The sequence below is a fragment of the Chaetura pelagica genome, unplaced genomic scaffold (genome assembly GCF_000747805.2).
Source record: "Chaetura pelagica isolate M959 unplaced genomic scaffold, ChaPel_1.0 scaffold344, whole genome shotgun sequence".
Classification (NCBI taxonomy): Eukaryota; Metazoa; Chordata; class Aves; order Apodiformes; family Apodidae; genus Chaetura; species Chaetura pelagica.
Genome location: NW_009953098.1, coordinates 8,930,602 through 8,945,738, shown reverse-complemented (window position 1 = coordinate 8,945,738; position 15,137 = coordinate 8,930,602). Strand labels below are relative to the sequence as shown.

The window sequence follows — 15,137 nt, the reverse complement described above, 5'->3', positions numbered from 1 at the left end:
CTTGATCAAAACCATTTAGGCAAGATCCATACTTAAATTTTTGCTGCTCCAGTTATTGTGGAAAATGTCTTAAGTAGTGCTGAAGTTTATGTTAGCAAGGAAGAAGTTTTGCTGGTAATGGTTTGTGCAAGGTTTCCTAAGTAATATACCTAAAAACAATTATTTCCTAGCATAACTACATCTGCTTTAGAGTGGTTGCCTGAATAGTTACATTGAAATAAATCAATTCCCTGAGTGACGTAATTGTGGCAACAAAAACATAAATGTAGGCCAGGGCTTAGCCAGTCAACACTGTGCTAAAATGAACATAGTAGTATCTTCCTCCCAGTGTGGTGGTGAGGCTTAATCATCTTACAAGCAATTAAAGGTCTTTACAAGGTGCACATGAAATCCCAGGTGGTGATGATAAAAGTGGTTTTGGTGGTGTTCTTTTGTAGGTCCTTACTTTGTAAAAATTTGGTGGTCTGGGCATCCTGTTGAGTTTTACTTTTACAGAAAAATACTGATCCATCTTTTTAACCCATGCTGCCCACTGAGATCATAAAATGGGTTTGTTTTGTGATACTGGGTTTTCCCAGTACTGCATTGGGTTTGCTCCCTCTCAGAATGAGCATTGCCAGCTCTGTTAGGCTAGCAGCTGAGAAGTAAACTGTATTTTTACTTTCTTCTTAGAAAGAGGAAAAAAAAAGCAGTCCTTTGAAAAAAGGAGGGCCCATGCCCGCTTGCTTCTGTAGTCTGTGACTAGTCCTGTTAAATTCTGTAAAACTGCTTTGTGAGACAAGATCATCTCCACATGGGGACTTAAAATAGTTTAAATTGTGGTAATGCTAGAAAAAGCCAGATAATTCCATGCTAAAGTTGGGCCATAGTGATTGTTTTCTTCTCTGCATCCTTTTTCACCTATGGTTTTTATTTGTATAAACTTACTGTACATATTTTGAGAACATTAGCACTGACACATGAGAAACTACCTTAAGGTAGCATAAAACCAAAATATCTGTTTGGGGAGTGCATTTCCATTGTTTTCAGGACTTAGGCTTTTAGGTTAAAATTTTTACTTTTATTTTTAACGTAGATGGTGATTTTAATCTTTTTTTTTTTTAATCTCACCAGCAATTAAAACAGCCTGATGTTATCAGTAGGAACAAATGATGCACTGTCAACGTTTGCTCCCTTCTGATAATGCTCATGAAACTGGTTTGCCTGTTTGAAGATTACATTTTACTCTCACATGTTTTTCATTATCTGAGAGCCCTGAGGAGAGGCCTGGACTAAATCAGTGAAGGAATGGAGAAACCACACAATGCAATGAAAACGGTGCTGAGGCATACTTGGGATAGTTGTGGGACAGGGGCTGCTGACGACAGAAGCAGGGCGCTGCCTGAGTGCTAGCAGCAGCAAGAAGTGGACCGTTCTTAAAAGACAAAACAAAACTTGATGTTGAATTAAAATTGCAGCTTGGGGTTACAGCAATTCCCCACTTCTACAAGGATAATTACTGGAAATCTGTAAAGTTCGAAGCAGATGAATCTTGCTCCGTATGTGCTGTGAGGCAGTCCTCTGAAATGAGACTTGATGTGACTAAACCTGTGTAAGTTTGATCTGGTTTCATCAAGAAGACATCCAAAAGGTGAGATCTTGACCTTTATGAAGTTAGTAGCAGAGCTCCTGTTGCCTGTGCTGGAATTAGTGTTTTATTAAATAAGCAAAAATTGCAGTAGCTGCCACTGAAGGGTTGTTCCTCTGTGGCTTTGTGAGTAGTGCTTGGTAGTGCTGCACAATAGTTTAGGTAACTGAATGATGTGATGTATTCATGTAGAAATATTCCCAAGAAAAACAGCTGTATTAATATACCTCAATTGGTTTTACTATTAGACTGGTATATTCTAAATAAATCCTCCTGCCCCTCTGACTTCTGACATTTATGGAGGAGTTTGAAATTCCATAGCATTCTTATAAAAATGCTTAAAAGCCGTGAAGCATTCCTATTTATACCAGCTCTGTAAGCGTTTATTCTTCTCTCTCTCTCTTTTTTTTTTCTTTTTTCCTTTGTAATATAAAACCTAAATTATGTTGGTTAGGATTATAGGTACTTCCCTGTGAAGAAACTGATACTTTGTTGTGAGGCAGCAGTAATTCAAAGGTCAAGTAAGGTCTTTCCAGTTTTTCCCTTAGAGATGTTGTTTAGAAGGAGATCTTCCTACATTGATTTCTTGACTTATTTCTCTCAAGTCGGATCAAGTGACTTGCTGCTTTTTCTTCAAGCCTGCCAGGTTTCCTTATGCTGTTCTGTGCCTGGATCCCCATGCCATGGACATTTGAGGAGAATGGTTCATGGCTCTTGGCAAGGCAGTCTAGTTGTTGCCCAAAGTGGACTCGGTTTGGCTCAGAGAATGGTTAGAACAATGATCAAACTTTAGGTGTTCTGGTGGCTTCTCACTGTAATTGCCTGATGATCTAATCTAGTGGGTATTCATATTATTTGCACCCCTCCGGGTGACAATGTTCTTTTTTTTTTTAGTTAAAAGAAGGAAGTTTTTCTTGTTTGCCCAGTGACTCTGTCCTTTTGGTATGAAGATGAGTAATGTTGGCACTGCTCCATGCACCTGCTCGGTGCCACCCTCCAAGATCACCTGAGCAACAGTCAGCAGATCGAGGCAAGCAGGGGTGGGATGGTTGAATGAAAGCTGGGGAAGTGTTTATGGTTGGAGTCTGAAACCCGCTTTTGGATAGAAGCAGGCGCTAAAAACACTATCACAACTCTGGGGTTTGTTGTGTGCTGCCTTGCAGGTTTGATTGTTGGCGCCAGATGTTGTGAACCTTTATTCTCAAGGACTACCCTGGTGTGTATTCTCCCTCCTCCTCCTCCTTGGGTAGGGCTGAAATTAACTGAAGAGCATTCAGTGATAACCTGCACTATTCATTAAATAATTTTGGACCTCGCCCTTCTGAGCCTTGTGCTTGTAGCCACTTCAAAGTGAGTTTATGTGCAGAACAGCCACGTTTCCAGTGGTCTTACAGACACATGTTAAATGAATTTCACAGGATCAGGCAGTCAGCCTCTGGGTTTTGCATAGGCCATGTAGCAAAGGCATATTTCTATTAAACAACAGGTGACTCAACTTGTGAGCTGATCTCTGCAATTGCCTGGGGACTTCACAGCAAGTCCTCTCTATGCTACTATCTCTGTTTTGTGTTCCCTCCTCTCTTACAGTGCGCAGGTATGTCTGAAGATAACTCTGCACCTGAAAAAACAACCTGAGACTTCATCTGACTGATAGCTTCCCATCACCTGTTGCCAACCAGGATAAGCAATTATCACATGCATATCTTTCAAGAAAAACACAGAATTAGCAACATTTACTGCTTGAGTTTGAAGTCTGTCACTCTCACTGGATTCTTCTGTGTATGAATGACACAAAACTTAGTAGTAAAACTGAAAGTGCTTAACTGTTCTCCAGCCTTTTTGAGGTGGTGAACCTGTTCCCATCCCACCTGATGCGTAAGCTAATTAGCTTCTTGGCTAAGCAGTAATCCTGGGCAAGTATGTACAGGCTGCCCTCACAGGGACTCTTGCATTCCTCTTAGTTTCACAAACTAAAGGTGCTTCTCTTCGCTTAGGAGGTTATTATTGCTCCATGCAGGTTAATTGAACTACAGCATTATAGCCACTCATCAAACAGTGGTGAGTAGCTCACTTGTCTAAGCTTGTTTATTTTATAATGCTCAAAAATATTTGCATGCTGTACAGAAATGTGCTGCTTTGGTTCCTTACAGACTGGCAGTATTATAATTTTAAATTCTTCATTAATCTATCTTCTTCACAAGGTTCCTGGGCATAATTACATGATGTTTAAGACAGAAGCCTCAGATACAGTTTTTACACAATGCCCTGCAAACATGAGTCTTTTCTTCCTTAGATAGTACCTACATTACCTCCCCTTTTATGGCCATTCTTGATCTCGGCATGATTGCATGCAACACTGTTTGCAATTACTGTGTTAGTTCTGCTGGTTCTAGCCTCTGATGTTTTGCTCTAGAACATGCAGATACAGAGTGAGCATGAATGATTTCAGACTAGAAGTTAGAACAAGGTAGTAAGATGGTAAAGCTACAATGCTCAGGAGCAAACTTGAGAAATTGGTTCAATCTGGGAAATCTACCTCATAGTGGTTCCTTGGAACAGAATTGGACTAAAACTGAATTTTCCCCTTGAAGAGTGGGGTGTTTTTAGGCTTTGTGGTTACAAATAGTGCATCATCCAGTCCAGAGGCCAGTGCAGTTTTGCATGGTTGTAAGTAGTCTGCATTTAACCCTATGCATCTTAATAGATTTAGGCTAAATTCCCAAATATGTCTAAAATGTCTACAGAACCTATCCCAATTTCCTTCCAGCTCTATCATAACAACTTTTCCAGTGCACCTCACTAATTTCCATCTTTGGCACACTGAAAACAGAAATTGCTGGAAAAGCCTAACACAAATAGAATTTGGTGTCCAAATAAATAACACATGGGCTTCAGTACTGGTTGTTCTGTTCATTTTTGTGTTTCACTACATTAAAAAGTTAACTCACTGGTTCTGCTATGACTTTCCAGCTCACTCAGAAAGTAGATTCCAGGAATGCTGTCACCCAAGTTAGTTGCACAAGATTTTCTTTGGTAATTAAAATAATGGGATAAAACAGGAAGAGATAGGCTTAATGCTAACAGTTGGTATTTAAAGAAAGTAGTTTGTTGGCAAGAATATCTTCATATTGTATTTTGGTCTACCTTTTGTTTTGGATTTCCAGGCTGATTCCTAGTTTGCATCCACAGTAAAATTAGTAGTATTCAGTCACAGGAAATACTTACAGTATGAACTGTGCCCTCCCTTCATCAGATCAGCAGAATAAGCTCATATTCTTGTGAAGTGAAACTCTGTGTGTGAAATGGTTGCATACAAAATTACTTCCTTGAATGTTTGAAGGAGTTAAACATGCACAGATTGAATTTGTCTGTTGAGAAAATCTTTAAGGCAGAGAGAGGCAGAGTGTCAAGCTGGGTTGTATCTTTGTATTAAAAAAATAAACACCCCCCATAACCCCCCTTAGATTTTTCCAGTTGAGACAAAAGAAATCTTTGGGTGGAAAGGCAGCATCATATTGCATAATAACAGCCTTTTTATGCTGTAATAAAAAGGGTTGCTTAGGGCAACTTTGTTTAAAAAAAAAAAAATTAAAGGAAAAAAAGTCAGTGATGATACTGGTATGAAGGGGACAAGGAATCCTTAACTTCTGTTGTGCAACACTGGGAAAAGAGGCTAGAAATGGCTTTAGTTATCTACAATCTTAATGCCTAGTTTAAACGTTCTTTACTGCATATTTGCTGACAGCTGTTTTCAATATATCCCTCTCTAGCTAAGTCACCAGTTAAGAATTTGACATTAGGATGTTTTTTTCAACCACCATCTTGAAGTACCATACCACACAACACAGCCTTGTTCCCTAGTTAGATATTGTTCATGTGCCTTGAAATTGCTGTTGACACCTCAAGTATTTAACTTGCCGATCTGAGATAATTTTTGTTGGGTGTGGATGTGTGCCATAATAAGATAGAGACAAAAGTATCCATGTCTGCATTCCTCCAGTACATCTGTTCACTTTATTTTTTGCAACATTCCAGAAAATTAAGTTAAATCATGCATCTCAATGAATGTTTTTAATTTCGCTAGTTCTATTTTAATTGCCTGCCCTTAAAGTATAAGCACACTGAGCGCACAATTATGTTCCACTTTCTTTGCATTGTTTGCCTTTTTCTTTAAGACATCATCAATAGTAGATTTAACTGCATCTTGAGTAATGATCCTAGAAGCACATTTTTCTACATTTTCCTGATTCTCCCCTCAGTAGTTTAAGTTTCTTTAGTGCTTTATATTCTGAAAAAGTAACGTAATTAACATTTTGGGAATTAAGAGTTGTGCTCTGCAATATATTTCTGATATGTTCTTTGTCAATGTCCTTTTCTTCCCCTCACTTTCCCAAGTCTGTAAAATAAAGCTAATATTCATACACTGATCATTCTCACAGTAATTTCTGAGGTATAATCTGTTGAAGTTTATAAAGCATTTAACCATATCACTTTTCATCAAAGGCTTTCTGATGATAGAGTTTGAATTGTACTGTACCACTGGAAAAGTAACCATAAGCACAGGGTATCATCATCTTTGCTGCAGCTTTAATTCTTAGCAAAAAATAAAACAATGGAGTTAAAGAATTAGCAGGGTTTAATCACTGTTTCACTTGGAGGCACAGATGGGACAGAGCATTACTTGGCAACATTTAATCTTGGAGCAGAAATTGTCATGATTAAAGCAGCAGCTGGAGTAGATTGCTAGGGATGAGGGGGTGTCATTTATCTTAAAGGGATCAAAATTGTTGGGCTTCGGGAGAAAGCAAGAAGCTACAAAAGAAAAATCTGGAATATAGGCCAAGGCTTATTATTTCTAGGGTCTCATCTGCTGATTAAAGTGATGTTTTCAATTCTTTCCCCAGAATTATTTTGGGAGCGAAGAGAGTGTCAAGTGATCTGACTACTGCTGAAGAGGAGACTGAAGCCATCTCTGAGTGGAGATTTTGGACTTGCGGGAGGACGGCTGTGTGTGTCCCCTCCATGTGGCAGAACTGCTCCTCCTTACCAAGGAAGTCAAAGTGAAGGAAATAGGTACGTGCCACTTCATATAGGATTTCATAAGAGTCATGTTCCAGGCCATTTAACAGGGCCTGAATTCCTAGTTTGGTGAGGCAGCCTGGAACGAGATTAATTTTAACTTTCATTAACTTTTGCAGAAGGATTCTGTCCGCCTGATGTTTCCAGGCCTTGTGACAGGGATAGACTCCTGCGGCAGGCTGGCCTGAGGGGGCAGAGTGGGTGGTTGTGAAGACAGAACAAAGCAGACCCCTCAGGTCTACTGACCTCTGCAGCCCATCCCTGGTTCTGCAGTGGAACAGGCTGTTAGGAGCAAGTTACCTTTTGCTAGGTACAGTGTTACACAGAAAAAAGGTGGCAAAATTAAGTGCTAGAATACCAGTGTGTGTTCTGCTGTCAGGGCAGAGGCACAGCTTAGCTGATAGGTAAAGCCTACTCTCTATTCTGAACCTCTTCTAACTCAAAGGTAGCCCTGCTTTTAGTTAAATGTCTCAGAGGTATCATTAGTTTTGGATTTTTCAACCCATGAAAGGACAATGGGCATGAGTTCTCATGACAAATTCCTAACTTCACCAGGAGACTGAGCGAAGTGTAATTGCTGTTGCTCACTGACTTAATCTTTACTTGGGATGTGCTTGGCATTGGCTCTGTGTTTTTCTTTCATTGGCACACTGTTTTTTCCTTCCACTCAGATCTTTTTCTGTTCCTTAGATCAGATAGCTCTTTTTTGCATGCATTCAGCTGACAACTTCAGATGTGTGAGGGTTTGGTTGCCTTTGTATAGCAGGAAGTTAAGAGTCCTCGCCTGCACCAGTATGTAGTGATTTCTGCAGCAGGGAGACTAAGTGCTGATCTCACCCTAGGTATGTCATAACTCTAAAAAACCTGCTGGCTAACAAGGTGTTCATTAATTGCTTTAAACAATCTAAGCTAGAGATTTATTTTGAGCTATATATTGTCTCAATGGGCCTTTTTCTTTTCCTTTTTATTTTTCTTCCTGAAAATGGACAAATTGCTGATTTCACCCTTTAATCCTTGTCTGCCTGGCAGTATGGAAAGTGTATTTCACTATTGGTAGTCTTACGTGTAAAGCAAACAGGTCCTAGGCATTTTTACCATCATCCTGTGAATCACAGGTCTCCTTTCTGCCTGAAAGCAGACTTGCTGTCTGAGGTATTCTGCATGCTTTCAGTCGATTGATATTCCTATAAGCTTGCAAGTCACCTTTCATCACCTTTCCAGGCTTTGCCCCCTGGCATGCAAGTCCTTCTTGGGTCAAGGGTCTTAATGACCCCTATTGTTATGGGAATCTTTGGTAATCTAACCTGCTTTTTTTTCTGTATTTCAAGCCATTGCTCTTAAATGTCTCCTGCTTGATCTACTCAGGCGCTAATAACCGTGTCTCCTTTCCTTAGGTCAAGGGCAGATTTTACATTCCACCCAAAAGGCACCACAGTTTGAGATGAGGAATTCAGAAGAGCAAGCAGCTACGACTGTTTTACAGCGCCTGCTGCAGGAGCAGCTCAGATACGGAAACCCAAATGACAACCGTAACCTTCTTGCCTTACACCAGCAAGCCACAGGAAATGCCCCCCCTTTCAACAGCACCGGGAGTCCAGCATCTCAGAACGAAGGGCTGAGCTCCCAGGACCACCAGCTTGTGACTCATGCTGCCCGTCAGGAGCCCCAGGGCCAGGAGATACAGGTGGACAACAGCATCATGGAGAAGCAGCTCTCTCCGCGACTCCAGAACAGTGAGGATCTCCCGACCTACGAGGAAGCCAAAGTCCAGTCACAGTATTTCAGGGGCCAGCCGCATGCTAGTGTTGGGGCAGCCTTTTATGTAACGGGGGTCACCAACCAGAAGATGAGGACTGAAGGGCGGCCCACGGTTCAGCGGGTGAGCCCAGGGAAGGTCCACCAGGATGAAGGACTTAAGGACCTCAAGCAAGGGCACGTCCGCTCCTTGAGCGAGAGGCTGATGCAGCTGTCCTTGGCCACCAGCGGTGTCAAGGCCCACGCGCCGGTGACGAGCGCACCGCTCTCCCCCCTCTCTCCGCTTTCTCCTCAGCAGTCCAGTGACCCTTATAAAAATTCTGGCTCCAATGAGTTCTACAAGAACTCAGTGCAGCCCCCTTCCCAGCCCAACATGAAAGGAATGGAGCAGCGGGGTCCTCCTCCAGAGTATCCTTACAAAAATGTGTCCACCCCATCTATGAACTGCAAACCTCAGGACTCGGGACATTTCTACAGCGATCACCGCATGAGCCAGCAGGGAAGGTCTGATGGGCCCATGATGAGGTATCAACATCCCCCTGAGTACGGGTCAGTCAGGTAAGCAAGGTCTTAATGCCAACTCCATGACAGCCACATCAGGAAAGACAGTAGAGAGCTCAGTCCACTGCTCTCACTCTTGAGGCACATTTTGTTTTACCGAAGATCTCATTTTTATTGTATGAGATGACATACTGTGTTCAGCTACAGGCTGTGTCTGGAAGGACTGTAGTCTGTTTCAGTAGCTTACCTAGAGGCCTGATTCAAAAAAAACAACAACAAAACAGAAATGAAAAAAGAACCACCAAACAAGCCAGCTTTATTTTATGGCATGGGGAAGTTTAATACTGAGGCTCTAGAGTCTTAAAAAAGGTTTGCTACAAAAGCCAAAGTTATGGAGTAATTCATTGTAGAAACTTGCAGCTACTTACTGCAAGACTTAAGTTGTTCTTTAATTGCATCTGCCCAGACAACAGATTTTTTTTTTTTTTTTTTCCAAGATTTAAATGGCCTCTAAAAGCTACATAGGAAAAGAGAAAGTGAATAAAAGCAGTAATATTTCAGGTAACAAAAATCACCCAAGCTTCGTCTAGACTTTTTCAAATCTTGTTTTCAGTGGATCCAAAGTGTAGGAGTGGAAAATGAAGCATGCTTTGTGCCTCATCCCAGACTTGCTTGTTTAGCATTTGCTAATTTTCCTTGCATCATTTGAAATCTCAGCCTGTTCTGGTTTCCTCTAGATAAAGAGTTAGATTTGGTTTGAGCCGAACACTGATGTCTGTGTGGGTGAAGGTGAAGCTAAAAAATGGTGGGCTAAAAATATGGCTTTATTTCACCTGTTTCCTTACCGTCTTATTTTTGTCCAAGATCAGGTGAGGTTAGCTGTAAGGATTTTGGCCTAGGTTTGAAGCTACAAGGGTAATATAAAGGAACAACAGGAGGAGGGTGTTGCTACAGAAGTGAATGGTGAGATCTCTGTGTTTGTGTTTGCACATCTTGTGTTGTGTTTTTAGGGGAGCATGAAGAAGTAACTGATTGGTATTTGGGAGCAGGGGTTGAGCTTTGGGGAATTTGAATCTGCTCAGAACCTTCCTTGTCCTATGGGGAGCTATTTTCAGAGTTTGTCCACCATTGTTTGTGATCCGAAATGACTTCAGCAGCATACAAGCCTGATGAAAAGGCCCTTTGATCTGGCTAAATAAATAATAAAGAGGCCAGGAAGAGGGGAAGTAAAGGGTTTAGGGGGGGTAATGATTGTAGAAGCTCATTGCAAATGTTTTTGAAAATTCAAAGGCCTCCAATCTCTATGCACACAGGAAAGGGAAGCAGATCCTTGATGGTCATGCTGCATCAGAAATACTCAGAATGTTATAGATAGGGAATCTGAGACGTAACCTACTTGGTGTTTAAAGGAGAGGTATTTGAAAACACGCCAACAGTCAGCTCCTCTAGACAGGGTGATTTTTGTCTGTATTGGATGGATCCTGGCTGCTTTGAAAGAACATGGAGGGGGGAAGGGGAGGGAGGAGAAAGGTTTAGCTGGCAAGGTTTCTAGTAGGGGAAGCAACTGAAATTTCTCTTCAAAGCGTTGGGAATCTAATGAGGTTACTTTTTAACCTAAATAGCTGCACAGAGGAAAAGTTTCCTTTGCAAGCAAATGCTTAAGCAGTAGAACAATTGCAAGACTAATCCATAAATTACAGAGCAGCCTTGCAAAGGAAGGGAGCAAGTCCTCTATTCCCCTCCCTCTCCCACACATTTTAAGAGAAACTGTCATTTAGACAAGAAAGCTGTGCAGCTGGGTAGTGGTGTGAGGATTTTAAAGGCATACAACTTTCAGGAGTGCATTTGCCTCGCACCAGGCAGTGCTAACGAGTCTTTGCAGCCTCACTGGAGTGATAAAGTATTTTCAGAGGCTCTGGTTGTCCTGCGCTGCAGCTCTGTGTTTATCGGGATTCATTTGGATTGGTAAACGTGTGCATTTTTTGAACCCTGCGTCAAGGAAACAAAGCCCCTTCGTTCTGCTCGTGAAGCCACACCCTTTTCTGCGGGTTTTTCCCCTCATTGTTCGGGGGAATTTGAGGGTGACCTAACGATGCGGTTAAATAAAACTCGTTGAGCAAGATAAACATTGGGGAATTCACAGCATTCTCATGCTTCACCCTCCCCAGTCTGGGAAAGGAATGGACTGTGTGGTAAGTTCAAACCAGTCTGCAAACAGTTTGCCTCACCTGCTCTTGGGTGGTGTAAATTTGGGAACACATATGTGTTTGTAAGGATGTTGGTTTAATGTAAATGCTGGGTATGCCAGAGGCATCTGAGCTGTTATTTGGAAATTGTAAAGTTCAAAAGAGGGCAGGCTGCATGTGAAGCTCCAAAATCCTATTATCTCCCTAATGTCTCAACCTCACTTTAGCATTGGTGATGAAAACAAACCTTCAGGTCTAAAAGGAGAGTTGGGCTCAGTGTCGTGTGGGTTTTGCAAGGTCTGTGGCAGAAGAGCAAGAGATGGGGGAGAAGGGCTTGTGCTGGTACAGTTTTGGGAGCAGAGGAAGCTCGCAGTCTTCTGTTCAGAGCCCAAATGCCTGGGCTCCTGCTGTGGTGTTTAATCCCATTGACTTCACAGAAACTTTCTGAGAAGGAGGTCTGCAGAATTTGTCCCATAATTAGTAAATCACTTCTGTGCACTGTGTTCCCCTGAGCAGCATCAAAGTGGGGGATAATCAGGTATTACCAGGAAGCAGAACAAAAATGCATGGGTTTGATTTCGGCTGTCTGATTGAGTGGAGTCTGCTCCCTCCTGCAGTCAGTTTGTGCAGGAGGGCTGTGGAAGAGAGGGGTACTGCAGCTTCTTGAATATGAAGCAGGCAGGAGAAGCTGGGAAGGCAGAAAAAATTTTAACGAGGCAGAGACCTTTCCTGATCTCTTCATTCTCCTGCCCTCCCCACTTTGTTGCTCTACCCTCCAATCTTCTGTGTGACTTGATGTCTGCAATCCTTGCAGCCTCAGGACTCCTGATGGCTCGATTTTCATGCAGAGCTGCCCTTACTCCATATCTCTTGTCTTCATGATTTAAAAACTAATGTGACCCTTGTAGTTGCAGAACCATAAATCCAGGTTTGTACTTGGCTTGTGTGTTGTGTTTCTCCGATATGCGCCAGGAACTGTAAGAGAAGCAGAGATTCTTGTGTGATACAGTCTTCAAAATTAAGTGTCCCTTAGAGTTATGCTTTCAAACTTAAACACTTGTTGGAATTATTGCTCTGAATGTTCTTCCTGTGTTTGGGCTTTTTGGGTCTTTATGACACTGAGACAAATGGAAGGAGATTGTGTAATTTTGTTTTCCATGTATTTTGAGAGCCCTTCTGCATTTTTTCATGAAGTGGTTCATTCTGTCATAGTTTTATTAAGATTGCAGGGTTACCTAAGGCCTGGCTCTCTCGTGGAGGGAAGCTTCTACTGCCATTCTATTAGCAGTTCTGTTAGGTGACCACAGTAGCAATTTTTCCCTTAAAATTTTGCAGTCTGGCTTAAAAATCTTTAAAAGTCCAGTTGTGTTCATTTACCGTTCTGTATCTCTTGATTCAAAACTTGCTTACCAGAGAAATTCTGCAATGCTCATGTTAATCTGAGGGATCGCAGAGCCAGGTATTTTGAACCCACAAAATATATACAAGTATTTTATAAGACAGAATTGAATGTAGTGGGAATGCTAAAAAGTTATTTGAACATGTATGTAAAAGTTTGCATATAGGATATTGAAAGGTCTAGTTACTGCTATGAGGTTACTAGGATTTAAAAAAAATAATATTAAAAGATAGGTTGTATTGCCCCAGTTGTGTTACCTATCTTTACTAGGAGTATAAACACATTTGTGACATTTTGGAAGCTCAAATGCTGTCGGCATTGCAACAGAACTAGCTTGAACCCAGAAGATTGGTATAATTTCAAGACCATAAGAGGCTTTGGATATGAGTGCCAAGATGCTGGAAATCTTGGAAATGTATCTTGTTTAGAAATACTCAGCCATGATTTCCTAGAGTTGTTCTTCATAATAGGTTTTAAAAAAAGTTATTACCAGGCATGTCAACACAAAGACTGTCCTTTCAGAATTTAGCTGCGGCTGTTGTTTTTCTTTGGCAATCTTTGTGTTCCTTTTGTGTTCCTTTTATTAGTGCTTAGGTCCTGCAGAAATGGCAAGATTCTGCCCATCTGTCTCTGATGGCAGAATAGTGAGATGCTTAAAGTCAAATAGCTCAAATTGTTAACATTGACATCTAAATAGTCCTCATTAGGCTTATAATATTCAGACACTGAGTTCAACAAAGTCACTTTCTATGAGTAGCTGCTTCAGATTGTTTTCAGACTCAAAGACAGTATTCTGTAGGTTCAGAATTGGAAAGGGTTTTTCTGCATCCATGAGGCAGACAGGCATTATATCTCTTTTGAGCTAACCTCTGTAGGTTGTCATAGCTTAAATGTCACAGCAAGGTTAAAACAGAGGGGTGTGACTTTAAGTAAAGAATAAGCTCAAGGAGATGAGTGGCTTCTGAAGATGCAAAGTTTTAAGTCTGCACATAACTGGGTGAGCTAAGAAAGGAACTGGAAACCACCTGAGACAAACCAGATGACCTTCAGCGTGGCATGTGACAGTTATGCCTCATTCTTCATTATGAGAACTGGCACATAAAGGTAGTGAAATAAATGCAATAGTAAGTAGAGCTGACTTCCCAAGAGGGGAAAGAAAGAACCAAATTGCTGCTATGAAACTCAACATTCCTGAGGATATTAATTGCACATCTCTGTTCTGCATGACCCATGAGATCCTCACACCCTCACATGAGATATGATAATTTTGGGGGAGATTCAGCTCCTGAATGTTGTTGCTGACAGACACCACAGCCACTTGAGTGTGAGAAAGAGAGAAATGGTAACTAGAGCAGTAATTGTTAGTTTTTTCCCCAAGTGACAGGGGCTAGATTTTTTTCACTATTGAGGAATTTAAGCATCAGCTTGAAGGTTTCTATGCACCTCTCTGCTGGAAAGCAGAAAAATAAGACATGAGTTGCATGATATTGAAATCATGAAGCCTGTGCTGGGCTGCGAATTTCGGAACTGCTCCGTGTGCTGCCAGCCAGATGTGAGTAATGCAGACATTTCCTCTCTGGACATATGTAGGGTTGATGCATTCTTTCAGCAGAGAACAGGAAGGATGATGCTGAGTGTTTGCACATTGGCTGAGAAGCCTGTTGTGTAACCCTTTAGCTCCCAGTTCAGCTTTGTGCTTGCTGCTGTCAGCGGACATGGCACTAACCTCCTGGTGTGGTGGAAGAGCTACTCTGTGGGCTGTCTTCTACATCCAGTACCTCTCTGCAGAGCATGAGTGCAGGGTCCTTCCTAGGAATGCAGACAGCCATGGGGATATGGCCAGGTGGAACAACAGTCTGTGCTTTTCCAGCTGCAAGGTTGAACTGCATCCCAAAGGGTGGGAAATTTTATCAGAGGAACATGAGTGTTTCAGAACATGTTGAACTGCCAGACTAGGTCTGCACCAGGCTGAGGTCTGTGCTTAAGAGACTGGCTGCAGCATGGTAAGGGAGAGACTTCAACTGTTAAAGAACATCCAGAGAAGTTAAAGGTTATGGAATGCCTTTGGAGGAGGAAGGAAAGCCCTCCTTCTGAGGTCATCCAAGCATCATAAATCCACACAATCTCCTAAGAGAGATTTCTTACTTGACGAGTGCTGCAGAAGTTGAGCTGGAGATTGCTAGTGCCTGGGAAATGTGAGCTGGTGTAGCTTGGAGTTAGTTCTAGAATAGATTTCAAGCATGTTACAGATTACTAGATCTATTTTGATGGCCTATACAGTTTATTGTTAGGAGCAGTAAATGTACCTACTGCATAGAAACACCCTCAGTTCTGAATCAAAAGGCTGCTTCTGATTCTTAGGTTGGTTTTAATGTCGTTTCACTGTCTCATTTGACCAAACTGCAGCTTGTTGGTTGATGTTTCAGGAAGCTTGAATCAGTGATGCTGGCATACTAACATTGAGCCTAGCCAGTCCCTTTAACTCTGTATCCTGAATTGCCAAACAAAATCCATTATTTTCTCCATGCAAGATGGCACATTTCAGGACAGAAGATGAGGACCCATGCCTGACAGTTCTCAATTTAGTCAT

General features: G+C 41.7%; 1 protein-coding gene across 1 annotated transcript in view; it reads left to right on the top strand.

The window, feature by feature from the left end:
- The first annotated feature begins 6,527 nt into the window (after nt 1–6,527).
- Nucleotides 6,528–15,137, top strand: part of AMOT (angiomotin) — a 31,986-nt gene continuing 23,376 nt past the window's right edge. Inside the window, exons 1-2 of the mRNA XM_009997151.1 lie at nt 6,528–6,700; nt 8,101–9,019. Coding sequence (XP_009995453.1) covers nt 8,148–9,019 — 872 coding nt within the window. The 5' untranslated portion in view covers nt 6,528–6,700; nt 8,101–8,147. The remainder of the gene's footprint in view (nt 6,701–8,100; nt 9,020–15,137) is intronic.